This window comes from Sus scrofa, chromosome 5 (assembly GCF_054392235.1).
Source record: "Sus scrofa isolate SSC_HxYL_T2T_F1_AM1 chromosome 5, Sscrofa_HxYL_maternal_Yorkshire_Landrace_v2.0, whole genome shotgun sequence".
NCBI lineage: Eukaryota > Metazoa > Chordata > Mammalia > Artiodactyla > Suidae > Sus > Sus scrofa.
In genome coordinates, this window is record NC_139387.1 from 59,113,360 (window position 1) to 59,141,256 (window position 27,897).

Consider the following 27,897-nt stretch of genomic DNA (forward strand, 5'->3'; position numbering starts at 1 on the left):
AAGAGCAAATCAAAGCAGGCAGAAGAAAACAAGTAATAAATAATTTAATTCATTAAGGAATATTATGAATAACTCTATGCCCCCAAATTTGATAATCTCAATGAAATGGACAAATTCCTTGAAAGACAAAATTGGCCAAATCTCACATAAGAAACAGATAATCTGAATATTCCTATATCTAAAAAAGAAATTGAACCAATAATTAATATCCTTCCAAAACACAAAGCACCAGGTCCAAATAGATTCATTGGTGAATTTTACCACATAGTTAATGAAGAAATTATACCAATTATCTGCAAAGTCTTTCAGAATATAGACACATTTCCTAATTCTACAAGGGCACCATTACCCTAATACCCAATTCAGACAGACATTACAAGAAAACTACAAACTAATGTCTCTCATGAACATAGGTGAAACAAACCTCAACAGCAGCTTAGCAAATCAAATCCAACAATATATAGAAAGAATTATACATTAAGACCAAATGGCTTTTTCCCAGGTATGCAGGTTTTTTTTTAATAATTGATTAGAAAATCAATGTAATCTGTCATGTCAACAGGCTAAAGAAGAAAACTTACATGCTCATATCAATAGATGCAGAAAAAGCATTTTATAAAATTCTACAGCCATTCATAAAAAGAGCTCCAGGAACTTGGAAGAGAGGAACATCCTCAACTCAGTAAAACAAAAAATACCTACCAAGGAGTTCCTATTGTGATTCAGCAGAAATGAATCTGACTAGTATCCATGAGGATGAGGGTTCAATCCCCAGCCTCACTCAGTGGGTCGGGGATCCAGCATTGTCATGAGCTGTGCTGTCGGTCACAGACATGGCTCAGATCCTTCGTTGCTGTGGCTATGGCATAGGCCAGCAGCTATATAGCTCAAGATTCGACCCCTAGCCACTGGAAACCTCCATATGCCAAGGGTTCATCATTATAAAGCAACACTAAAAACAAAAAACCTACAAAAAATATAGATAACATTATATTTAATGGTGATAAGTCAAATCTTTTCCATTAAGATCAGGCAAGGATGTCCCTTCTCCCTACTGTTTTTCCATATAGTACTGGGAGTCTGAATTAGTGCCATAGAACCAAAAAAAAAAAAGGAAACAAAAGTGAATAGGAAGGAAGAAATAAAATTGTCCTTGTTTCCAAAAGATGCAATCACCTATGTAGAAAATCTGAAAGAATTAACAAAAGAGTCCTGGAACTAATAAGTGATTATAATAGGGTTGTAAGATACAAGTTTAATATACAAAAGTCAACCACTTTCTTATATACCAGCAATAAACAATTGGAATTCAAAACAACTTCATTTACCTTAACACCCCCATAATGAAATAAATATAAACTGGAATATATATATAATATATATAAATTGAATTACTTTGCTATACACTTAGAAACTAACACAATGTGGTAAATTAACTATACTTAAAAAAAATACCATTTGCATTAGCACTCCCAAAATGAAATAGGTATGAATCTAACAATATACTTACAAGATTTATGTGAAGAGTCAGGTTTATTCCTAGGTATTTAATTTTTTTGGGGGGTGTGACTTTAAAAGGTATTATATTTTTATATTCTTTTTCTAATATTTCCTTGTTAGTGTACAGAAATGCAACTGATTTCTGAATGTTAATCTTGTATCCTGCTACTTTGTTGAATTCATCGATCTTTTTTTTTTTTTTTGTCTTTTGTCTTTTGTTGTTGTTATTTCTTGGGCCGCTCCCGAGGCATATGGAGGTTCCCAGGCTAAGGGTCCAGTTGGAGCTGTAGCCACCGGCCTACGCCAGAGCCACAGCAACGCGGGATCCGAGCTGCGTCTGCAACCTACACCACAGCTCACGGCAAGGCCGGATCGTTAACCCACTGAGCAAGGGCAGGGACCGAACCCGCAACCTCATGGTTCCTAGTCGGATTCGTTAACCACTGTGCCACAATGGGAACTCCCATCGATCTTTTCAACTAGTTTTTCTGTGGAGTCCTTAGGGTTTTCTATATATAGTATTATGTCATCTGCATAGAGTGATAATTTTACCACTTCTCTTCCAGTTTGGATACATTTTCTTTCTTTCTTTTTTTTTTTTTTTTTTTTTTTTGTCTTTTTTTTGCTATTTCTTGGGCCACTCCTGCGGCATATGGAGGTTCCCAGGCTAGGGGTCTAATCCGAGCTGTGGCCGCCAGCCTACGCCAGAGCCACAGCAACGCAGGATCCCAGCCGCGTCTGCAATCTACACCACAGCTCACGGCAACGCCGGATCATTAACCCACTGAGCAAGGGCAGGGACCGAACCCGCAACCTCTTGGTTCCTAGTCGGATTCGTTAACCACTGCGCCACGACGGGAACTCCACATTTTCCTTCTTTTGTTTGTCTGATTTCTGTGGCTAGGACTTCCAGTACTATGTTGAATAAAAGTGGTGAGAGCGGGCATCCTTGTCTTGTTGTAGATTTTAGAAGGAAGACTCAGCTTTCCTCTTTTGAGTATTAGATTGGCTGTGGGTTTGTTACAAATGGCTTTTATTATGTTAAAATATGTTCCCTCTATACCCACTTTGGTAAGAGTTTTTTTTTATCATGAATGGATGTTGGACTTTGTCAAATGCTTTTTCTATATCTATTGAGATAATCATGTGGTATTTGACTTTTGTTAATGTGGTGTATGGCATTGACTGATTTGTATATGTTGAACCATCCTTGTGAACCTGGGATGCATCCCACTTGGTCATGGTGTATGATCTTTTGAATATATTGTTGGATTCGGTTGGCTAAAATTTTGTTGAGCATTTTTGTGTTTATATTCATCAAAGATATTGGCCTATAATTTTCTTTTTGGTAGTGTCTTTGTCTGGTTTTGGTATTATGGTGATGGTGGCTTCATAGAATGTCTTTGGGAGTGTTCCTCCTTCTTCGATCTTTTGGAAAAGTTTAATAAGGACAGAAACTAGAACACACCCTCACACCATGCACAAAAATAAAACTCAAAATGGCTTAAATATTTAAACATAAGAAACCATAAAACTCCTAGAAGAGAACATAGGCAAAATATTCTCTGACATCAACCATACAAATGTTTTCTTAGACTAGTCTCCCAAGGCAACAGAAATAAAAACAAAAATAAACCAATGGGACCTAATCAAACTTAAAAGCTTTTGTACAGAAAAGGAAACTGTTTAAAAAAAAAAAAAAGACGCAGAATGGGAGAAAGTGGTTTCAAATGATGCAACTGACAAGGGCTTAATCTGTAAAATATACAAACAGTTTATACAACTCAACAGCAAAAAAGCCAACAACCCAATTGAGAAATGAGCAGAAATAATGCCATTGCGGCAACATAGATGGAACTAGAGACTCTCATGCTAAGTGAAGTTAGTCAGAAAGAGACAGATACCATATGACCTTATCACTTATGTCTGGAATCTAATTTACAGCACAAATGAACCTTTCTACAGAAAAGTAACAAATGCATGGACTTGGAGAAAAGACTTGAGCAAGGGAGTGGGATGGACTGAGAGTTTGGGGTTAATTGATGTAAACTGTTGCTTCTGGAGTGGATAAGCAATGTGATCCTTCTGTATAGTGCAGGGGACTATATCTAGTCACTTGTTATGGAACATGATGGAGGATAATGTGAGAAAAAAAATATATGACTGAGTCACTTTGCTGTACAGTAGAAATTGACAGAACATTGTAAATCAACTATAATAGAAAAAAATTAAAATATTAAAAAAGATTAAAAAATTGAAAAAAGATTTATATGAAGAGGTCTGCAAGACTGATTAAAGAAATAGAAAAGAACTCAGTAAATGGAGAGATATCTCATGTTCTTGGATAAGAAGACTCAGTGTGTCAAAATATTAATCCTTTCCAACTTGATTGATGTATTTGATGCAAACTCAATCAAAATCCCAGCAAGTTATTTATGGCTAGTGAGTAACAAACTGATTATAAAGTTTATATGGAGAGGCGAAAGACCCAGAATAGCCACAAAATATTGAAGAAAAACCAAGTTAGAGGACTGACATTACCCAATCTCAAAACGTAATATAAAGTCATAGTAATTAAGACAGTGAGATACTGCTGAAAGAATAAACAGGTTCATGAACAGAATAGATAGCCCAGAAATGAGCCTATGTAAATACAGTTAACTGATTTTGGAGGAAGGAATAAAGGTAATACAACACAGCAAAGGTAGTTTTTTTAAATGGGCTGTAACTTGATATATGCATGCAAAAAGAAAAAAGAATATGGACACAGAGTTTACAGTCTTCACAAAAATAAACTCAAAATGGATAATAGACCTAAATGTAAGTTTCAATAGTATGTAACTTAGAAGAAAACCTAGAGGACTTTGGGTTTGGTGATGACTTTTTAGGTGCAACACAAAAACACAATCCAGGAAAAAGAATTGATAAGCTAGACTTTATTAAAATTCTGCTCTATGAAAGACAACTTTAAGAGAATTAGAAGCCATAGACTGAGAGAAAATATTTGCAAAAGCCATATTCAGTGAAGGACTCTTGTCCAAAATATACAAAGAATTCTTCAAACCCAACGATAAGAACACAAACCACGTGATTAAAACATGGGCCAAATACCTTGCCAGATACATTATCAAAGGAGATACGTAGATGGCAAATAATGCATGGAAAGGTGTTCAACATCGTATGTCATCAGGGAACTGCAGATTAAAATAACAATGAACACTACCACTACTGCATATCTGTTAGAATGGCCAAAATCCAAAACATTAGAAGCCGATGAGGGTGTGGAACAACAAGAACTCTCATTTATTGCTGAACTTGCATTGCAAAAGGAACAGCCACTTTAGAAGACAATTTGGTAATGTCTTACAAGACTAAAGATACTCTTCCCATAAAATCCAGCAAATATGCTCCTTGGTATTTAGACAAAAGTGTAGAAAGTTTATGTCCCCACAAAAATCTGCACATACATTTATAGCAGCTTTATTTATAATTGGCAAAACTTGGAAGCAATCAAGATGTCCTTCCGTAGATGAACAGATAAGTAAATGAAGGTCCATCCAGAAAATGGATTATTATTCAGTGGTAGAAATAGGTGAGTTACCTAGTCATGAAAAGACATGGAGGAACCTTAAATGCTTATTACCATGAGAAGGAACCCAATTTGAAAAGGCTACGTAATGTATGACTCCAAATATATAACATCCTGAAATAGGCAAAACTATAGAGACAGCAAATAATAATAATAATAATAATAAATCAGTGGTTGTCAGGGGTATGGGAAAAGGATGAATAGATAGAGCACAGGATTCTTACGGCATTGAAGGTACTCTGCATGATAGTATAATAGTGGATACATTCATTATACATTTGTTTAATCCCACAGAATACACACCACCAAGAATGAGCCCTAATGTAAAATCTGGGTGATAAATGAGCTGTTATTGCAGGTCATAAATAGTAAAGAATGTACCACTCTGGGCAAGGGGTATGTCGGAAATTTCTGTACCTTCTACTCAGTTTTGCTGTGAACCCAAAGCTTCCCTAAAAACCCAAGTGTACCTAAAAACATTTATATTAAGTTGACTTAATATTAAAATGTAAAAGGCAATCGTTTGAAATATTTAGTAGAAAATACATGGAAAACTTTGAAACAAAGAAATAATATCTGGAAATATTAGCAGACTCTTGATATAAAAAATATTTTATTTTTTTGGCAACCCTGTTATTTTAGGGGCAAGAGTCCTTGTTACAACTTTATTTGGGAAGAAATTGAGTGTCAGTATATGAATGTTAGATGATAATGCCAATCGATGTCAAAAGATAAATGAAATTGTTCTGGAGTTCCTGGCTCAGTGGTAATGAACCAGACTAGCATCCATGAGGATGTGAGTTCGATCCCTGGCCTTGTTCAGTGGGTTAAGGATCCAGCATTGCCATGAGCTGTGATGTAGGTCTCAGACTTGGCTCAGATCCCACATTGCTGTGGTTGTGGCTAAGGCCAGCAGCTACGGCTCTGTTTCAGTCCACCACCTGGGAACTTCCATGTGTCGTGAGTGTGGCCCTAAAAAATAAAAAAAATTAAAAAAAAATAAATAAAATTGTTCTGCACAAAAAGGGAAGAATTTAAACTAAAGACAGGGGGTGGAAAGGAGGTCCAGAGTCCTAGAAGAAAGGAATGTGGAAAGAGGTAAAAGGAATAAATTAAAATTATGGTCAGGGAACCCACTTTTCTGGAAAACTCTGGATTGCAAATAAATAAAGCAAACCTGTGATGTTTGAGATAATGTTTTGGAATGGAATTAAGAGGACTTTTATTGCATCTAATCCAGTAAACATTAAATTTCTGTACTTAGAATGGTCTGGAAAAATTAACATGATAGATTCAGGGTCTTTGTTACTTCCTATGCAACATTAGCACCCTCTATTAAATATAGATTCTCTCAAGTTTTGCACTGGGATCTAGGAATCCAACAAGAAGCTTGCACCATATTCTTTCTAAAATGTTTTTCTTCGTTCATTTCTTCTTATTTCTGTAAGTCTGATTTATTCTTTTGCCTGATGCAAGCTGCCTCTTCATACTTGTTCTTCTGATACAGTGTTACCCTTACCTTCACTCTCTATGGTCTTTCATTCAAGGCAGGGCAAGCATCAAAGAATACATCAACTATCCAGGCCTATCTAAGGAATTTACAGAAGGAAATGATGTGGTCAGATGCTTTAGAAACTTGTTACACAAAGTGCAGCTCATTGACATATAGCATCAGCATTGTATTGGAGCTTGTTAGATATGCAGAATCTTACTTCCCTTCCTACAAAATCAGTCTGCATTTTAAACAAATTGTCCAGTCATGTGTATGAATATTAATGTTTGACTAGCAATGAAACAAAAAATCTTTTTCTAGTAGAATGATGAAAGATGAGTTTGGAAAGCAAAAGCCTGAAGGTAAAAGTTTACCTATTCAGTCTTTTAATGCTGTGATATTTAGAATCAGAACTGAAATACATAGTATGAACATCTTCGGTCAGGCCACCGAAGATGGCTGTTCTCTTACTCTCTATACATCTCCTGCTCAACCAGTATCTGCTTCGTCTATACTCTTACATAATCGTCTTTCCTATAAACTTGCCCCTGCCCCCAGCTAGTGATTGCTCTAACCTCTGACAGAACATCTCCACTACCACAGCTTATCAAAGGGGTGGTGAGGGGAGTGACCCTCCACTGGTTTCCCTGGTAACCAATGTGCCAACCTGAAGTCAATTCCCCCTATAATTGGTAATCTCCCCTGCCCCTGGGAGTAAAAGTGAAGACTGCCACCATGTCCTGCCCATGGTCTGCTGCATACGGTGGGCTGTGTCTCCATGACCTTGCTTCAGACGAGTAAGCTCCCCCTATCCATTAAACTATTTATGTCTCTTTTGTTGACTGTGGGGTCTTTCTTCAGTCTTTTTTTCCCTCCCACAAATTTTATTCTTTATTATTTTTAATTTTTAAAATTACAGTTGATTTACAATGTCCTGTCAGTTTCTGCTGTACCAGGCTTGTGGGCCTATGGAGTGCAACCCAACTGAACTAAAAAAAAAAAAAAAAATTGCTGAAAAAAATATTCCTTCATACTTCTGAAAGTTCAAATGTAGCTGAACCTGGAGCCATTTGAGATTTTACCGTCTCGTATATTTGTGTCCCTTCAGGCAGTGAAGACCACAGAGGCTACTAATTTTGATCACTTCAACAAAAAATCAAAGCCTCTTAGTGTATCAGCTCAGGAAGCTGACTAAGTGGGGTTGCACTCTTTAAAGCACTTCCAAAACAGTGACTAAAATCGCATGGTCTTTTGAAGTTCTAAGAGGAAGTGTATAGTCAATGGCCAACCAAAGACATGAGAGAGTAGAATTTTTATTGCGTGCTTTGCTCTAGTGTTCTTGTTAATAGAATCCCTTTATCGTTTTTCTAGGCCACTGGGCAGAAGGACCCTTTTTATGGTTTCACTTCTTAAATCATTACAATAAATTTTCATAGAGCTCATTTGGATTCTTCTGAATTTTAAATGACAGGGCTTCTAGGATATTTAATTCTTCTCTAAAGATATTTTCCACATGCTTTAACTCCAAAACCTGCAGTATCTTACCCTCTCTCCCAGAAAACTTTCTCACTCTGATTGAAAACTGGTGTGAGTATTATAATAGTGAACACCTGGGGCAGGATTTTCATTGCCATTTGCTCAAAGAGAACAAATTGCCTGTACTGTAGCATAAGATAAGGCCCAAGCAAAACTGTCCAAATAGTCTGATCCTAGCTGACAATGGAATGCAGTGAGGATATCATTTAGTTATGCCTGGAAACCCCATACTAAATGTAAAGTCAGGAGTTCCCGTTGTGGCTCAGCGGGTTAAGAACCCGACTTAGTGTCTGTGAAGATGTATGTTTGATCCCTGGTTTCACTCAGTGGATTAAGGATCCGGTGTTGCTGAGAGCTGTGGTGTAGGTCACAGGTATTGCTTGGATTTGGTGTTGCTGTGGCTGTGACATAGGCTGGCAGCTGCAGCTCCAATTCGACCTCTAGTCCAGGAACTTCCATATGCCACAGATGATGCTGTAAAAAGAAAAAAAATCAGACACCTGTAATACCTACCAATTTCAAAACTACCGTCAATAACTCCCACCAGTGAAGAAGGGAGTTCAAACCTTCTCTCAATCTGCGTGATGGTGCTCTTCAAATAGCCTTCTGCCAGCGCTTTGGCAAAGTAAACGAAAGACAAGGCACCTAAGAACACCTGGAAAATATGACAGGTCACACTTCATCTAACTCCAGCCTGACACAGGACTGGAAATTTGCTAAACAAAAGAGACAAAAAACGCCAACCATGAACAAGGTAACAAGCTTGTTATCACTGAAGATTTCATTCAAGCACTGTAATAGGCTTCTTCCCACTTCAAGCTCATGGGGAGTTCTAAAAATTGAATAATGATTATCCAATAATAAAAATACATTTTCATTCATAATGTATGTTGATTTCCATCTCTTTTCCCTTTTCCTCCACCCCCACAAAAAAGCACATTCAGAGGTTCTGGGCTTTGAAAAGAAGACGTTGTATGGTAAAGCAGTGACAGGAAAGAGCCACTGAAAAGTAAAAAAATGGAAACATAAACCAAACACCTCAACATCTTACAACAATATTCTTGATTGTGTATTTTGTAGCAATGGTGTATGTTCCAGCAGGAAACATAATAAATGGGAGTAGTAGAACTACAGTTCCTCATGTTTAAGTTCGTATTCAATTAAGTTCATACTCAAATTTGTAATCAATGAAAAAAATAGTTCATTTTCATTTTGCTAGACTTGGGTCTGTGATGGAGTGTTTATCCATAGGGCAGGTCAGCATTATATGAAAAAACACCTATATATTTGTTAAGTGAATGTTTGGTTCAAAAAAAAAAAAAAAGAACAGGAACTTGTAGTCATGTGGAGCATCATTTAAAAGGCAACCCTGCCCCTTATTTTGTGGCCAGGAAAGTCAAAATATTCATTTATAGAATGAGAATAATATGGAGATCTCATCAATTAAATGGTTTAACTGTGCATAGTGTAACATCTGGTACATGGTACATATTTCATAAATATTATTATTGTCTACTTATCTCCTTTCTATTTAATATTTAGTAATTTAACCTCCGTGGTTAGGCAAAGATTGCTTTCGCTGCCTGGCAGAGTGTGGTTTTCATAAATTGCATGTAAGATCACTTTTTATGAAGGCAAAAAAATCTTGCTTTTAGCTGCAATGTATAGAAAATACCTGGATTGAGAGCCAAGAGCATCAACTTCACCAGATTCTCTGATGCTCTTCAGTTAACCATTAAGGGTTGTTTATCATTTAATTGTTACCTTTAGTTCACCACAGCAGGGTTGTTTCTCCTCTGAGGAGGGATATTCTGTTTTAAAAGAAGGCTTCCCAACAGACTGCACTGAATTTTTGTTGAATAACTGGATATTTTCTTTGGCTGTAGGGTCCATTATGAAAATGTTCCTTGTCTCTGATCCGTCACAGTTGATTTTTAAAGTAAAAAAACAAAAAACCAAAAAACAATTTAATTCAAATCCACACAGTTTATTAAGTAATGTTTTTATTTCACAGTAGATCGCAATTTTGTAGACATAAGTTGACATAATGCTACCTCATTTTACCACAGTAAGTTGGCAAACTTTTTCAATTAAAATGGGCCAGGATATTTGATTAAGTAATCCTGCTATTGGGATGCTGTAGCCAGCATTCTTCCTCAATTCCTCCAGTTTAAGCCTCATTACAGCAAAGAATAAATTTAAATGTTGCCTTTGGAATAAATAATGAGAAAGAATTTTGCTAACTTTGTGGTCTTGCCAGCTTAAACTAGAGGCAAGCAGGAAAGGAAGGAGAGGAATTCAGCCATTTGAATATTGATTCATTAGAATTAAGACTTTAAAGCCTTTAAATCTATCATCTTAGCAGAATGAATAGAAAAGATGCCTACAGCACATTGTGATTCTTTTGGGCCTGCAGCATCCAAAGTAAAACTTAAAAGATGGCAAAAAAAGAGAAGAGGGCCAATTTGTGCATCATTTTAGTTTGACAAATAAGCAGCATAATTTGTGCCTCAGGCTTAGATTTAATTCAAGCACAAATAGTCTTTGGCTTGCTTTAAAGTAAGAAAAATGGCCTCTCTTCTTATGTCTAATTTCCCACCCTCCTTTGTCCTTACCAAGCACTGGACAGTTTCATATATTCTGAACCTATTTTTTGTTATTGTTGTTGTTCACGTCGATATTTACATATCCTATGCCCCACTTCCTGAAGATCCCATGTAGCTCTATGTCTGCCTGATAAAGTAATCTAAGTTGAGGGATTTAAAAATAAACTAACTTCTGGATAACCTTAATGTTTATCAGATGATGCATTTATACTTTAATACATCTTCTATATTCTCATCACACGAACTAAAAGAATAACTTTGGAGTAAAATTTTAATGTACTATCGTATAAGTTTAGGGTTATTCTACCAATGTGTATATTACCTTAACTTTATGTAATACTTGTTCTGTGTTTAGTAAATCTTTCATAGTTTGAATTCATAGATAATATCTCAAACTGGAAAATCTGCTATCTAAGAATAGCAGTATACACAATTTATTTTGAAATATCAGAAGAAAGACCTAAAAGATTTAAAAGTGGAGGGGTTTCCTCCAGGGAGTAGGAAATGGGTTGAGAAGGAGAGGGCAAGGACATTTTTTATCCAACTTATTATTAGACTTTTAGATCATTCAATTTCATAAACATGCATAAATTTAACTTTTAAAAATGGACAAAGGGAAGTGAGGAAAACAAAATTTAAAGCCAAAAAACTAAAACAAAGAGCAGAGAAGTCTAAACAAGAGCAAAGACAAAAAAAAAAAAAAAAAAAAAAAATGGAGTTCCCATCGTGGCTCAGTGGTTAACGAATCCGACTAGGAACCATGAGGTTGTGGGTTCGATCCCTGGCCTTGCTCAGTGGGTTAAGGATCCAGCATTGCCATGAGCTGTGGTGTAGGTTGCAGATGCGGCTTGGATCCTGCATCGCTATGGCTCTGGCATAGGCCGGTGGCTACAACTCCGATTCAACCCCTAGCCTGGGAACCTCCATATGCCACAGGAGCGGCCCAAGAAATGGCAAAAAAAAAAAAAAAAAGCAAAGACAAAGACTTGTGCATATATTAGTGAACTGTAAAACAGATGTTTAGGAAAATACAAAATAAAAATTATGCAAAATATACAGAAATGACTTTAAAGTCTTGGCAAAATGGATAACTTTTTAGCAAATATAGGTTTACTGTATTGGTACAAACTAGGAGGGAAAAAATAAAATATTAACAAAAATGTCTTTCAAGTTATCTCCTAAGCAAAAATGCTAAGTATAAATGATGTACAGAAGTGCTTCAAGGAATACTCTTTAAGGAAAATTAGTAAATAATGGAAATACATGCTAATACTCTCCATTAATTTGACAAAGCCAGGATTATCTTGATAACAAAACCTCATTAGGATAGCACAAAAAGGAAAACTTCAGAGCCAACCTAGAGATGCTAAAATCCTAAGTAAAATACTAGAAAATACAAATTAATTAAAATTACATAATTAAGATTTTCTGTTTTATTTGTAACAGTTGATTCACATTAGGAAATTTATTTACCTAAATCACCATATTGTAAATTCAAAATGTTACATATGTATATTAAAACATCATATTGTATACCTTAAATATTTACAATTTTTATCAATTTTATCTCAAAAAACTAGAAAAATTTGAAATGAAAAATGATAAAATCTCAGTATAAGCAAAACATCAGGTGATAAAATTCAACATCCATTTATGGTTTTTAAAAAAACAAATTCTAAGAAATTAAGGACATAGAGGTTCTTCTTTACCTATTAATGCCAATAGCCAAATTCGTATACCCACTGAACCACTAAAACTAGTTTTCCAGATCAGTGTTTTGTCACAACAATGAAAGAGCATAGGGGAATTACTGGGTTAAGAAAATTTCTTTCCTGCAGAACTACTGAGTACTTTTAATTAAACTCCTGGAGAGATACATTGCTTAGTTAAAAAAAAAAAAAAAATCAAAACAAAATGACCTAAATGTCCAACAAATTATAGTATACTCACACAATGAAAACTTCTGAAACCATTAGAAATTAGTGTAAAGAAGTAAATATAGTTATATAGAAATATTTTTATTGTAGAGTTGATTTTTAAAATACAATGTTGCAAAACAGCATGTATAACACTATTTTATAAAATAAGCACATATATTCACTGATACATATACATAGAAACAAAAATTCAGAAAGTTTATAAAGAAAAAGTTAACACTATTTCTGGTTGGTGGCATTGTAGATGATTTTTTTAAATGTTTTGTGTGTCCATATTTTCCAATTTTTAAATAAACATACATTTCTTATATGAAAAAATATTTTAAATGTTAAAGATACAGAAATATCACCAAGCAAGAAATACATACCAAAATATTTTAAAATACAAAATGTATAATATCACATTTACAGTGTAAAATACTATCTTCTTCCAAGAATTAAACTCTGCAATTCAAACTGGCCTACTATTTTAGAGGTCCAGATATATTATTTCTGGTCTGTCACAATAGTTAAACTGCTGACCAGTAAATAAATTAATAATAAATTATACTATCACTTCTACTAAATGTAGCTTTTAAAGTCAAAGGGTTATATCTAGAATGCTAATGCTAGAGAGAGAAGAAAGAAATGTTGAAAATAATATTTAAAACCTAAGACACCAAAGCACACTGTGTTCTTTTATATTTATAGGTGTTGACACAAAAAGCACTCTAACGAAAATCCGTAAGTAATTGAAAAAAAAAATCAAGAGAACTCTAGCCATCCTAGTTGATGCTGTGCTAGGGCAAAATAGCATCTAGCTTCAAATATTGACACTGCATAGTTTCACTGAAAATACAGTTTCATCTTCATGGCTAATTTGCATATCCTCTCAAGTATAGTGTGTTTCAAGGAAGCTACATTTATGAGCATTGAGCTCTTTTTCTGTCTGTGGAAAAAAAAGGGAAATGCGACCCTTGCTAATATGAATGTAGAGATCTTGCCGGTATGTGTTCTCTGCACTTGCCCCCCCCCCCACATTAACAATTGCAAAAGTAGAGTGAGAGCACAGTTGGTTAGCAGGCTTTGCATTTGGCAGATCCTTACTTGTTCTCCCACCACTTGAACAGATTTCCACAAAGTTTTCATCCAACACCCTGTGCTGGGGTATAACTTACTCTGGAAGCCAAAGAAAAATAAACCACGCAGTTTTCCCCATTTCAGCTCCAAAAAAGGTAATTCTCTGTTCACAGGGTTTTAAAAGGCAAGCCTTTAGTCTTTAAAGAGTGCAGGTGCCCTGGGAAGGTTGTAGTCGGATCATGCAGATAGACTGACTTCCGTGCCTGGATCCTGAGATGAACTCCATCCAGCAGTCAGCCTCCATAGACCCCACAGAGAAAGGTAGAAAGGCAGCCTCTCCCATTACTCTCTTCTCATAGCTATCTTTATACTAGCTTCTCTTCTGGACACCAGGATCCCTCCCTTTGGAAGGGCAAATAATCTCATATTCCTTTCTAGGGAATATGTACTGTTTAGAAAGCTGATCAAGGGATCATTGAGGGCACTGCCAGTAATTGTTTGTATCAGATGCAGATTTAACATGTACTGTTTATGTGCCAGGTGATTTATATACTTGTTGCTAATCCTTAAAACAACAAGGTTAATATTATAATCCCCATTTTATAGAAAATAATGTGACTCAGAGCAGTTAAGAGACTTTTCAAAAACAACCCAGCTAACAAGCATCAGAGTCAAAATCTGAACCCAGATCTGAGTTTATCTGACTTTAACCAGTTTTCCTCTCTCATGTCCAACAACCTAACAAGGGCCCCTACAAGTTTTACGAGAACTGTTAGGGGTAAGACACTTCCAGTGCAGAACGTAAGAGTTGATTAAACTTTCTCCTGTGAGAATCTGATGTGATCATCACAAAAATACAAAAGCAGAGAACCAAATCTTACCTGGAGATGGAGATCAGACAGTTCCTCTCAATGTGCCTAGTCAGAGGCTGGACCACACTCCACAGGCTGAAAAAGGAAACAGGTGAATTCTACAGCAACTTTGTGCTGTTTTGCCAGGTGGGGAGAGCTTGGATGGACACAAACAGAGCAGATTAGGGAAAAGAAAAGATGCAGGGCATGGTCTCACCCCTGGCCAAGCCCTTCTCTTTTCTCTTTCCTCCTGGCCTCTTTTCTTTGTCAGTCTGCAGGAAACAGGCCACGCTGGCAAAGCGACTGACGTGCATCTCAGCTCCCAGGGCACGGAAAGAGCTGAAGCCTTTGAACCATTTCTTTGCAATTTGCTGCAAGTTTAAGGCCACACGTGATAAAGCTTTCTTTATGGGTAGGAGTGAAAAAAGAAAAGACCACTTGTGATCTTACTTGCTGATTCCCAGAAAACACAACTCTGCAGGGGGCAGAGGGTAAGAGAACAGAATAAGGAGGAGGGACGGAAGTTTGTAACAAAGATCTCTCCTTCTCCTTCCAAGAAGTTTTTAAGCCAGCCACTCCTTGAGGACATCACTGGAATCCTTCTTAAAAAAAAAAAAAAAGCTCATGGGCTAAATATCTGTATAGTTCTTTCCCCAATGGGATTCTTTCTAGAATCTGATGAGCCCAAGGCTCTGCAAAGTTCTTTTGAGAAAGAGTTAATTTTCAAAGCGACATGATCCTTTGCTCATAATCACAATTCTATGAATCTTAGAGGCCAAAAAAGGGGAAAACATTGATTTTCTGGCATTCAGTTAGTCATTCCATCTAAATTCCAAGAAGGAAGAACTCCTTGCACTGAGAAATTATACAACTCTAATAAATTCTTTAAGAGTACCATTTTAGAGGATTTTGATCAGCATTAGCTTGCATGCAGTTTATACTAAGAAATGAATTTGCTAATGGTATTAACCAAAATCCACCATATTCTTTTTTTTTTTTTTTTTTTTTGCCTTTCCTAGGGCCGCTCCTGCAGCATATGGAGGTTCCCAGACTAGGGGTCGAATCGGAGCTGTAGCCACCAGCCTACGCCAGAGCCACAGCAACGTGGGATCCGAGCCGCATCTGCAACCTACACCACAGCTCATGGCACTGCCAGATCCTTAACTCATTGAGCAAGGCCAGGGATCGAACCTGCAACCTCATGGTTCCTAACCACTGAGCCACGACGGGAACTCCAAAATCCACCATATTCTTAAATGGCTGTGATACTGGCTTGATTACTTTATTGAGTCTCAACTTCTTCCTCTATAAAGCAGAATTTTTATTAAAAAAAACAACACAGATTCACAGAGTGGTTTTAAGGATTAAATTATATCCTATATTCAAAAATATATTGCAAATAACAAAGTACAAAATGACTAAAAGTTTTCATCATTACACATATGATATTCATATAATGGTAGGATCATTAATTGTCAAATATTATTATTAGACTTTTTACTACATTCAGCCATAAAAAGAATGACATAATGGCGTTTGCAGCAACATGAATGCAGCTAGAGATTCTCATACTAAGGGAAGTAAGTCAGAAAGAGAAAGACAAATACCATATGATATCATATATGGAATCTAAAATACAGCACAAATGAATTATCTCAAGACAGAAACAGATTCACAGTCATGGAGAACAGACTCGTGGTTGCCAAGGGGAAGGGGGGAGGGAGTGTGATGGATGGGAAGTTTGGGGTTGATAGATGCTCGCTACATTTAGAATGGATGAGCAATGAGGTCCTGCTGTAGAGCACAGGCAACTATATCCAATCTCTTGGGATAGAACATGTTAGAATATAGTATGAGAAAAAAATGTATATATGTACGACTTGGTGACTCAGCTCTACAGCAGAAAGTGATACAACATTGTAAATCAACTATACTTTAATAAAAAAATTTTTTTAAATATTTTACTACAAAAAGAAAAATATGCAAGGAAAATAAATAATAAATCTTATAATGAAGCAAAGGTGTGTCCAGACTCTAAAAGACCAAATAATTTATTTTAGTAATGAGCCAGCCTTTACCATCAGAAAGCAAACATCATAAAGGTGTTAAACTTTTCATGTGCCAGACAGGAGGCCATTGGAGCCACTCTAGCTCTACTCAACATTAGCACTACAACAGCCCTTATCATGTTCACCATTCTTATTTTATTGACTGCAATGAAGAGGAGACTATTTACCCATCAAAAAAATGCAAAAGGCCTATTTTTCCTCCCCACAAAATGCAGTTCTCCCCTGAGAGTGTAATTTGATCTAGTCTCAGCTTGCTCAGATACATTCTCTAACATGATTGCTTTTCTGACCTCTTTAGTCCACCATTCATGTTTCTATTTTGAATGTACATCATACTCATTTTACATGATATTCAGAGTTTCTCACATACAGCCTTGCGTTGCATTGTATCCTACTTTCATACTCTAGACCAGTGTTCAGCAAACTTTCTATAAAGGGTCAAATATCTTAGGCTTTGCAGACCATACAATCTCCATCACAAATCACTCAACTTGCCACTGTGGTGTGAAATCAGCCATAAATGAGTTAACCATAAATGAATGAATTTACAAAGTACCACACACTGTGTGGCTTAAAACAACAGAATTGTATTATCTCAGTACTAAAGGCTGGAAGTCTAAAATCAAGTTGTGGGCAGAGCCAGGTTCCCTATAAACCTATGCAGGAGACTCCTTCCTTGCTTCTCCTCTATCTTCTAGCATTTGCTGACAATTGTTGGCATTCTTTGGTTTATAGGTTTACCACTTCAGTCTCTACCTCCTTTGTCACATAGTCATCCTCTCCTTGTATGTTTTTGTCTTCTCCTGTTCTTAAAAGGACATCAGTTATATTGAATTAGGCTCTAATCCAAGGACCTCACCTTAACCTGATTATATCTTTAAAAACTCTTTCCAAATAAGATCACATCCATTGATACAGGGAGTTAGGATTATAACATATCTTTTTGGTGGGCCATAATTCAACCCACAGCACTCAAATTCTTATTTCCCTCCTTATCTGTGATGAATATCATCGAATCACTTTATATGTTTATTATTAAAGTATAGTTGATTTACAGTATTGTGTTAGTTTCAAGTATAAGCAATGCAATTTGGTTATACACATATGTATGTATGTGTATACATATGTATACTTTTTCATTTCCTATTATGACTTACTACACGATACTGACTACAGTTCCCTATACTATACAATAGGGCCTTGTTTATTTTTATTTGTGGTTGTGTGCATCTGTTAATCCCATACTCTCTCAATTTATCTCTACCCCCCTTCCTCTTCAGTAACTATGAAATTGTTTTCTATGTCTATGAGTCTCTTTCTGTTTCGAAAGTTCACTTGTACTATGATTTAGATTCCACATATAAGTGATATCATATAATATTTGACTTTCTCTGACTTACTCCAGTTTAATGATATTTGGGTACAGTGTTGCTACAAATGGCAACATTTCATACTTTTTTGTGGATGAGTAAATATTCCACTGTGTATATACATACAATTAGATATACATACATATATATATAGACACACATATATATCAATCTTATTTATCAATTCGTTTGTTGATGAACATTTAGGTTGCTGCCTTGTCTTGGTTATTGTAAGTTGTGCTGCTGTGGACATTGGGGTACATGTATATTTTCAAATTAGAGATTTTGTCTTTTCCAGGTGTATACCCAGGAGGGGAATGATACATCATATAGCAATGCTTTTTTTATTATTATTTTAAAATTTTAATTTAAAACAAATTCTTATTATAGTTTATTTGAATGTTCTGTCAGTTTCTGCTATACAGCAAAGTGACCCAATTGCACATATATATACATTCTTTTTTTAACATCCTCCATCATATTCCATCACAAGTGATTAGATATAGTTTCCTGTGTTAGGCAGTGGGACCTCATGCTTATCCATTCCAAATACAGTAGTTCACAGAAACTAATCCCAAACTCCAGTCCACCGCACTACCTCTTCCCTTCTACTTGGCAGCCACAAATCTGTTCTCCATATCCATGAATTTTTTTCTGTAGATAGGTTCATTTATGCCATATATTAGATTCCAGATATAAGTGATATTTGTCTTTCTGACTTCACTTAGTATGAGAGTCTGTAGTTGTTGCTGAAAATGTTATTATTTTGTTCTTTTTATGGCTGAGTAGTATTCCACTGTGTATATATACAATATCTTAATCCATTCATCTGTCCATGGACATTTAGGTTGTTTCCATGTCTTGCTTATCGTGAATAGTGCTGCAATAAACATAGGGGTGCATATATCTTTTTGAATGAAAGTTTTGTCTGGATATATGCCTGGGAGTGGGATTGCTGGATGATATGTTTTTCTGAGGTAACTCCACACTATTTTCCACAGTGGTTGTACCAATTTACATTCCCACCAACAGTGTAGGAGAGTTCCTTTTTCTCCACATCCTCTCCAGTATTTGTTATTTGTAAACTTATTAATTATTGCCATTCTGAACTGTTTGTGGTTTGAGAGTGGGCATCCTTGCAGTGGTACCTCAGTATAGTTTTGATTTGCATTTTTCTAATAATTAGTGATATTGAACATTTTTTCATGTGCCTGTTGGCCAGTCATATGTCTTTGGAGAAATGTCTGTTAGGTCTTCTGCCCACTTTTCAGTTGGGGGTGTATGTTTTTTGGCTTTTGAGTTGTATGCATTGTTTGTATATTTTGGAGATTTAGCTCTCATTTGTTGCACCTTTTGTAACTATTTTCTCCCATTCCATAGGTTGTCTTTTTTTTATGGTTTCCTTTGCTGTTCAAAATCTTGTAGGTTTGATTAGGTCCCAGTTTTTAAATCTATTGCCGTTGGAGACAGATCTAAGAAATATTTGCACAGTTGATGTCAGAGAATGTTTTGCCTACGTTCTCTTCTAGGAGTTTTATGGTGTCTTATGTGTAAGTTTTTAAGCCATTTTGAGTTTATTTATGTGCATGGCATGAGGGTATGTTCTAGTTTTATTGATTTACTTGCAGCTGTCCAGTTTTCCCAGCACCACTTGCTGAAGGGACTATATATTTTATATTCTTGCCTCCTTTGTTGAAGATTAATTGACCATAGGTGTCTGCATTTATTTCTGGGTTCTCTATTCTGTTCCATTGATCTGTATGTCTGCTTTTGTACCAGTACCACACTGTCTTGCTTACTGTAGCTTTGTAATATTGTCTGAAGTCTGGGAAAGTTATGCCTCCTGCTTATTTTCTTTTCTTCAGGATTTCTTTGGCAATTCTGGATCTTTTATGGTTCCACATAAATTTTTGGACTTTTTGGTCTAGTTCTAAGAAAAATATCATGGGTAATTTGATAGGGATTGCACTGAATCTATAGATTGCTATAGGTAGAATTGTCATTTTAACAATATTAATTATTGAAATCCAGAAGCATGGAATCTCTTTCCATTTCTTTGAATCCTCTTTTATTTACTGAATTAATATTTTATAGTTCTCAGTATATAAGTCTTTCACCTACTTGGTCAGGTTTACTCCTAGGTATTTAATTTTTTGGCCTGAAATTTTAAAAGGTATTATGTCTTTATATTTCTTTTCTGATATTTCATTGTTAGTATACAGAAATGCAACTGATTTCTGAATGTTAATCTTGTATCCTGCTATTTTGCTGAATTCATTGATTAGTTCAAGTACTTTTTGTGTGCAGTCCTTAGGGTTTTCTATATACGGTATCATGTCATCTGTATGGAGTGACAATTTTACCTCTTCCAATTTGGATACTTTTTATTTCTTTTGTTTGTTTGATTGTTGTGGATAGGATTTCCAATACTATGTTGAATAAAAGTGGTGAGAGTGGGCACCCTTGTCTTGTTCTGGATTTTACCAAGAAAATTTCAGCTTTTCTCCATTGAGTATTATATTGGCTGCGGATTTATCATAAACGTCTTTGATTATGTTAAGTTATGTTCCCTATGCCCACTTCAGTAAGAGTTTTTATCATGAATGAATGTTGGACTTTGTCAAATGCTTTTTTGTCATCTATTGAAATGATCATGTGTTTTTTTACTTTTCTCTTGTTAATGTGGTATATGACGTTGATTGATTTGCATATGTAGAACCATCCTTGTGAACTTGGGATGAATCCCACTTAGTCATAGTGTATTATTTTTACATGATGTTGGATTTGGTTGGCTAAAATTTTGTTGAGAATTTTTGCGTCTACATTCATCAAAGATATTGGCCTCTAACTTTCTTTTTTGGTAGTATCTTTAGTTTCGGTATTAGGGTGATGGTGGCTTCATAGAATGTCTTTGGAATCATTCCTCCTTCAACCTTTTGGAAAAGATTTAGAAAGATGAATATCAGTTCTTCTTTGTATGTTTGGTAGAATTCACCCGTGAAGCCATCTGGCCCTGGATTTTGTTTGTAGGGAGTGTTTTTATTACATATTCAATTTCATTTCTAGTGATTGGTCTGTTCAGTTGATCTACTTCTTCTTGATTCAGTTTTGGCTGGCTGTATGTCTCTAGAAAGTTGTCCATTTCTTCTAGGCTGTCAAATTTTTTGGCATATAATTGTTCATAGTATTTTCCTATTTTTTGTATTTCTGCTGTATCTGTTGAGCTTTCTCCTTTTTCATTTCTTATTTTGTTTATTTGGGTTATTTCTCTCTTCTTCTTGGTGAGTGTGGCCAGAGATTTGTTAATTTTGTTTACCCTTCAAAGAACAAGCTCTTGGTTTTATTGATTTTTTTCTACTGTTTTTCAAGTCTCTATTTTATGGATTTCCTTTCTGATCTTTATGATTTCCATCTTTCTCCTGACTTTAGTTTTTGGTACTACTTATCATTTCTTTTCCTATGGTTGATTTCTAATCTCATGCCACTGCAGTCAGAGAATATGCTTGGAATAATTTCTGTACTATTAAATTTGTTGAGGTTAGTTTTGTGCCCCAGTATGTGGTCAATCCTTGAGAGTGTTCCATGTGCACTTGAATGTAGATTATGATTTTTTTGGATGTAATGTCCTGAAAATTTCATCAAGTCTAACTTTTCTCTTGTGTAATTTAGGATCTCTGTTGCCTTATTGATTTTTCTGTCTAGTGAATTAGTATTTGTTGTATGTACTTGAGTGCTCCCATATTGGGGGCATATATATTGATGAGTGTAATATCCCCTTCTTGAATTGTTCCTTTTATCATTTAATAGTGTCCTTGTTTTTCTTTGTTTCTGACCTCTGTTTTAAAGTCTATTTTGTTTATTTTTTCTTTTATTTCTGTTACGTTGGGAAACTGACCTGAGAAAACATTTAAGGTTGATGTCAGAGGATATTTTGCCTATATTCTCTTCCAGGAGTTTCATGGTATCTTGTCTTATATATGAGTCTTTGAGCCATTTTGAGTTTATTTTCATGAATGGTGTGATGGTGAGTTCTAGTTTCATTGATTTGCATGCAGCTGTCTAGGTTTCCCAGCAATACTTGCTGAAAAGACTATCTTTTTCCCATTTTATATTTTTGCCTCTTTCATCAAACTATACGTGTCTGGGTTTATTTCTGGGTTCTCTATTCTGTTCCATCGGCCTGTATGTCTGTTTTGGTACCAGTACCACACTGTCTTGATGACTGTGGCTTTGTAATATTGCCTAAAGTCTGGGAGTGTTATGCTTCCTGCTTAGTTTTTGTTCCTCAGGATTGCTTTGGCGATTCTGGGTCCTTTGTGGTTCTATATAAATTTTTGGATTGTTTGCTCTAGTTGTGTGAAAAATGTCATGGGTAATTTGATAGGGATTGCATTGAATCTGTAGATTGTTTGGGTAGTATAGTCATTTTTACAATATTAATTTTTCCAACCCAGGAGCATGGAATATCTTTTGATTTCTTTATATCTTCTTTAATTTCCTTGATTAATGTTTTATAGTTCTCAGCATATAAGTCCTTTACCTCCTTGGTCAGGTGTATCCCCAGGTATTTGATTTTTTTGGGGTGCAATTTTAAAGGGTATTATATTTTTGTATTCCTTTTCTAGTATTTCATTGTTAGTATACAGAAATGTGACTGATTTCTGAATGTTAATCTTATATCCTACTACTCTGCTGAATTTGCTGATCAGTTCAAGTAGTTTCGGGGTTGAGTCCTTAGGGTTTTCTATGTATAGTGTCATGTCATCTGCATGCAGTGACAGTTTTACCTCTTCTATTGCTATTTGGATGCCTTTTATTTCTTTTGTTTGTCTGATTGGTGTGGCTAGGACTTCCAATACTATGTTGAATAGCAGTGGTGAGAGTGGGCATCCTTGTTTTGTTCTAGATTTTTGTGGGAAGGCTTTCAGCTTTTCTCCATTGAGTATTATATTTGCTGTGGGTTAGTCATAAATGGCTTTGATTATGTTAAGGTATGTTCCCTCTATACCCACTTTGGTGAGATTTTTGATCATGAATGGATGTTGTACTTTGTCAAATGCTTTCTCTGCATCTATTGAAATGATCATGTGGTTTTAGACTTTTCTTTGGTTAATGTAGTGTATAAGCCAATGGGACCTAAGCAAACTGACAAGCTTTTACACAGCAAAGGAAACCAAAAAGAAAACAAAAAGACAGCTTACAGAATGGGAGAAAATAGTTTCAAATGATGCATCTGACAAGGGCTTAATCTCTAGAATATATAAGCAACTTATACAACTCAACAGCATAAAAGCCAACCACCCAATGGAAAAATGGGCAAAAGACCTGAATAGACATTTCTCCAAGGAAGATGTACAGATGGCCAACAAGCACATGAAAAAATGCTCAAAATCCCTGATTATAAGAGAAATGCAAATCAAAACTACCATGAGATACCACCTCACATCTGTTAGAATGGCCACCATTAATAAGTCCACAAATAACGAATGCTGGAAGGGATGTGGAGAAAAGGGAACCCTCCTGCACTGTTGGTGGGAATGTAAGCTGGTACAACCACTATGGAGAACAGTATGGAGGTACCCTAGAAAACTATACATAGAACAACCATATGACCCAGCAATCCCACTCTTGGGCATATAAATCTAGTCAAAACCCTTCTTAAAAAAGACACATGCACCTGCATGTTCATTACAGCACCATTCACAATAGCTAAGACATGGAAACAACCCAAGTGTCCATGGACAGATGATTGGATTAGGAAGATGTGGAATATATACAAAATGGAATACTACTCAGCCCTAAAAAAGAACAAAATAATGCCATTTGCAGCAACATGGATGGAACTAGAGACTCTTATACTGAATGAAGTAAGTCAGAAAGAAGACAAATACCATATGATATCACTTATATCTGGTGATATATATGACACAAATGAACTTTCCCACAGAAAAGAAAATCATGGCCTTGGAGAATAGACTTGTGGTTGTCAAGGGGGAAGGGGGGGGAGTGGGGTGGATTGGAAGCTTGGGGTTAATAGATGCACACTATTGCCTATGGAATGGATAATCATTGAGATCCTGCTGTGTAGCACTAGGAACTATGTGTAGTCACTTATGATGAAGCATGATAATGTGAGAAAATAGAATGTGTACATGTATGTCTAACTACATCACCATGCTGTACAGTAGAAAAAAAATGTTTTGGGGAAATATCAATTTAAAAAATAATAAAAATAAAGTCTATTTTGTCTGACATGAGTATTGTAACTCTTGTTTTCCTGTTTTTTCCATTCACATGAAACATCTTTTTCCATCCCCTTACTTTCTTTTTTGTCTTTTTGTCTTTTTGTTGTTGTTGTTGCTATTTCTTGGGCCGCTCCCGCGGCATATGGAGGTTCCCAGGCTAGGGGTCGAATTGGAGCTGTAGCCACCGGCCTACGCCAGAGCCACAGCAACACGGGATCCGAGCCGCGTCTGCAACCTACACCACAGCTCACGGCAACGCCGGATCGTTAACCCACTGAGCAAGGGCAGGGACCGAACCCGCAACCTCATGATTCCTAGTCGGATTCGTTAACCACTGCGCCACGACGGGAACTCCCACCATCCCCTTACTTTCAATTTATGTGTCCTTTTCCCTAAGGTGAGTCTCTGTTTCATTATTTGCTCCTTCAGGAGAATTCTCCTGTTCTTTTAACTGAGAATGGTTCCTGGGCTTATTTATTTTGTTTATATTTTTCTTATCCTGTAAGTTTAGGGAAAACAACTCCTGTAGTCTTGGAGGTCTGTTTATATGCAGAAGTGCCCCTGGGTAGTTTGTGAGGGCTTACTTTTTATTTTTTGACATGAGATTGACTTTTGGTTTGGATGTCTGCTGTCTCTTTCCTCGGTGTGTACAGACTATTATCCTTGATATGGGGTATGCTGGTATATGGCCTGCTTGTGCTTCCAGAGAGATGGAGGCAAAAGGCAGAGCTAGTATACAGTGCCTAGTTGCTGGGCCCTTGACAGTGACAAGGACACACAGGGAGGTGACCCAGCAGCTCCTGGTTGTAGGGCCCTGGAAAGTGACAGTGGCCATCAGGCAGGTGTAGCTGGAACCCAGAGCATTTGGTAGTGGCAGCAGCCAGGCCTGTGTATTCCTAGGAGAGTGAGAGAAATAGTGGGTGGCACTTGGTTGCAGTGCACTCCTCTGCACTGATCCCTGAGGTGACTGGAGCTGCAGGTGGTGCCTATTTATGGACCCCTGGTGGTGGCAGGCCACATGTAGCTCTAGAGTCTGAGATATCTGTGGTGGTTTGCCCCCATAGCCTGCAGAAGAGGCACCTTGCCACCTGGAGCCCACACATGTTTAGAGAAAGATATTCCTATGGCAGTACCACCCCTCCTCCTCTCACCCTCCCTAACAATGGCATCTTGCTCTTCCTTCAGGCCCAGGCTCCCACCCAGATTCCTTCAGCTGTGGTGTTCTGCTCCCCAGCCAGTGGAACATTACTCCCTAGCCCCCCAGGCTGTTTCCACACAGCCAACCCTAGTCCTCTACCCAGAACTGACCTCCGGAGCCTAAGACTCATTATCCAGCACCCATGTAAGCGTCTTAGGCTGTATTTTCCAGGGGCAGTGGTACCAATGGTTTGTGCAGCTCTCTCTCTGCTTTGACCTCCTCAGTCAGGCTGCTGCACTTTCCTATGAGCCTTTGAGATCCCTCCATCTGATTTCCCATTAGTTAGGTGGCCTCCCAGAGTGCATTTTCCTTTCCTCTTTCACATCTCCTTCTCAGGAGTGCTGATCCCAACTTTAATTCTTTTTTCTTCCCTCCCTTTTTTTCCCTCTTTTGTTCTACCCAGTTATATGGAGGGTTTCTTGCCCTTTTTTGAGGTTTAAAGTCTTCCAGTGTTCAGTAGATGTTCTGTGCAAACTGTTTTATACATAGTTGATTTTTTAAATTTGTTTGTGGGAGAAAGTGAGTGCCACATCTTACTTCTCTGCCATGTTGATCCCACCTCCTGGCATCTCTGTTTTTAGATTATTTTAGTCACTATAATTTTTTTAAAGGTTAATTGAAGTATAGTTAATCTACAATGTTGTGATTCTAGGGTACAACAAAATGATTCAGTTATATATATACTCACATCCATTCTTTTTCAGATTCTTTTCCCCTATAGATTATCACAGAAAGTTGGGTAGAATTCCCTCTGCTATAGAGAAAGTCCCCAATGTCCAATCATTCCTTATACCATTGTGTGCATATGCCAATTCCAAACACCTGGTCCAACCTTCCCCACACCCCATCTATCCCCTTTGGTAACCATAGGTTTTCAAACTCTGTGAGGCTATTTCTGTTCTGCAAATAAGTTCATTTATGTCCTTGTTTTAGATTCTACATATAAATTCTCTACATATAATGTTATTCATTAACTTCACTTAGTATGATAATCTCTACATCCATCTGCAGTGTGGGTAATTGGCATTATTTCCTTCTTTTTATGGCTCATAGTTCATTGTACATAAACCACATCATCTTTATCCATTCCTCTAACAGAGGACATTTAGGTTGCTTCCTTGTCTTGGCTATTGTAAATAGTGCTGCAATGAACATTGAGGAGCATGTATATTTTCAAATTAAGGTTTTCTTTAGATAGATGCCCAAGAGTGGGATTGCTGGATCATATGATAGTTCTATTTTTATTTTTTTTATTTTTTATTTTTTTTTTGTCTTTTGTCTTTTGTCTTTTTGTTGTTGTTGTTGTTGTTGCTATTTCTTGGGCCGCTCCCGCGGCATATGGAGGTTCCCAGGCTAGGGGTCGAATCGGAGCTGTAGCCACCGGCCTACGCCAGAGCCACAACAACGTGGGATCCGAGCCGCGTCTGCAACCTACACCACAGCTCACGGCAAGGCCGGATCCTTAACCCACTGAGCAAGGCCAGGGATTGAACCTGCAACCTCATGGTTCCTAGTCGGATTCGTTAACTACTGTGCCACGATGGGAACTCCTCTATTTTTATTTTTTTAAGGAACTTTATACTGTTCTCTATATTGGTTGTAGCATTTACATTCCCACCAACAGTGTAAGAGGGTTCCCTTTCCTCTACACCCTCTCTAGCATTTACTGTCTGTAGGCTTTTTGATGATGGCCATTCTGGCTCGTATATTGTGGTACCTCATCATAGTTTTGGTTTGTATTTGTCTAATGATGAGTAGTGTTGGATATCTTGTCATGACCTTTTCAGCCATCTGTATTTATTCTCTGAAGAAATGTCTGTTTAGTTCTTCCACCCATTTTTGATTTGGTTGTTGTTTTTAGTTTGTTTGTTCATTTTATATTGAGCTGCCTGAGTCATTTGTATATTTTGGAGATTAACCCTTTGTCAGTCACTTCATTTGCAACTATTTGCTCTCATTCGGTGGATTTTTTCATTTTGTTTATGATTTCTTTTGCTGTGCAAAAACTTAAGTCTACATAGATCCCATTTGTTTAATTTTGTTTTTATTTTCATTGCTTTAGGAGGTGGATCTGAGAAGATATTTCTGTGGTTAATATCAGAAAGTATTCTGCCTGTGTTTTCCTCTCTTGAGTTTTATGGTATCAATATTACATCCCTTAGTTCTTAATCCATTTTTAGTTTATTTTTGTGTATGATGTTAGTATATTAATTTCATTCCTATACATGTAGCTGTCCAGTTTTCTCAGCCACACAAATTGAAGAGACTGTCTTTCTCCATTGTATATTCTTTTTTTTTTTTTGTCTTTTTGCCTTTTTCTAGGGCCGCACCTGTGGCATATGGAGGTTCCCAGGCTAGGAGTCTAATCGGAGATGTAGCTGCCAGCCTATGCCAGAGACACAGCAATGCCAGATCTGAACCGAGTCTGCAACCTACACCACAGCT

The 27,897-nt window shown here is 36.7% G+C and overlaps 1 protein-coding gene across 3 annotated transcripts in view; it reads right to left on the reverse strand.

The window, feature by feature from the left end:
- The window catches only part of SLCO1C1 (solute carrier organic anion transporter family member 1C1), an 80,811-nt gene extending 65,762 nt beyond the window's left edge, over nt 1-15,049 (reverse strand). For 2 of the 3 annotated variants that reach the window (XM_084956626.1, XM_003126445.7), the window contains exons 1-3: nt 14,601-14,764; nt 9,882-10,030; nt 8,631-8,772 (exon numbers count right to left, since the gene is read on the reverse strand). In XM_084956626.1, the coding sequence (XP_084812752.1) occupies nt 8,631-8,772; nt 9,882-10,010 (271 nt within the window). In that variant the 5' untranslated portion in view covers nt 10,011-10,030; nt 14,601-14,764. Of the gene's footprint in view, nt 1-8,630; nt 8,773-9,881; nt 10,031-14,600; nt 14,765-14,787 lie in introns of those variants that run through there. The other variant, XM_021092255.2, reaches the window with a different exon arrangement.
- Nucleotides 15,050-27,897: the final 12,848 nt, after the last annotated feature.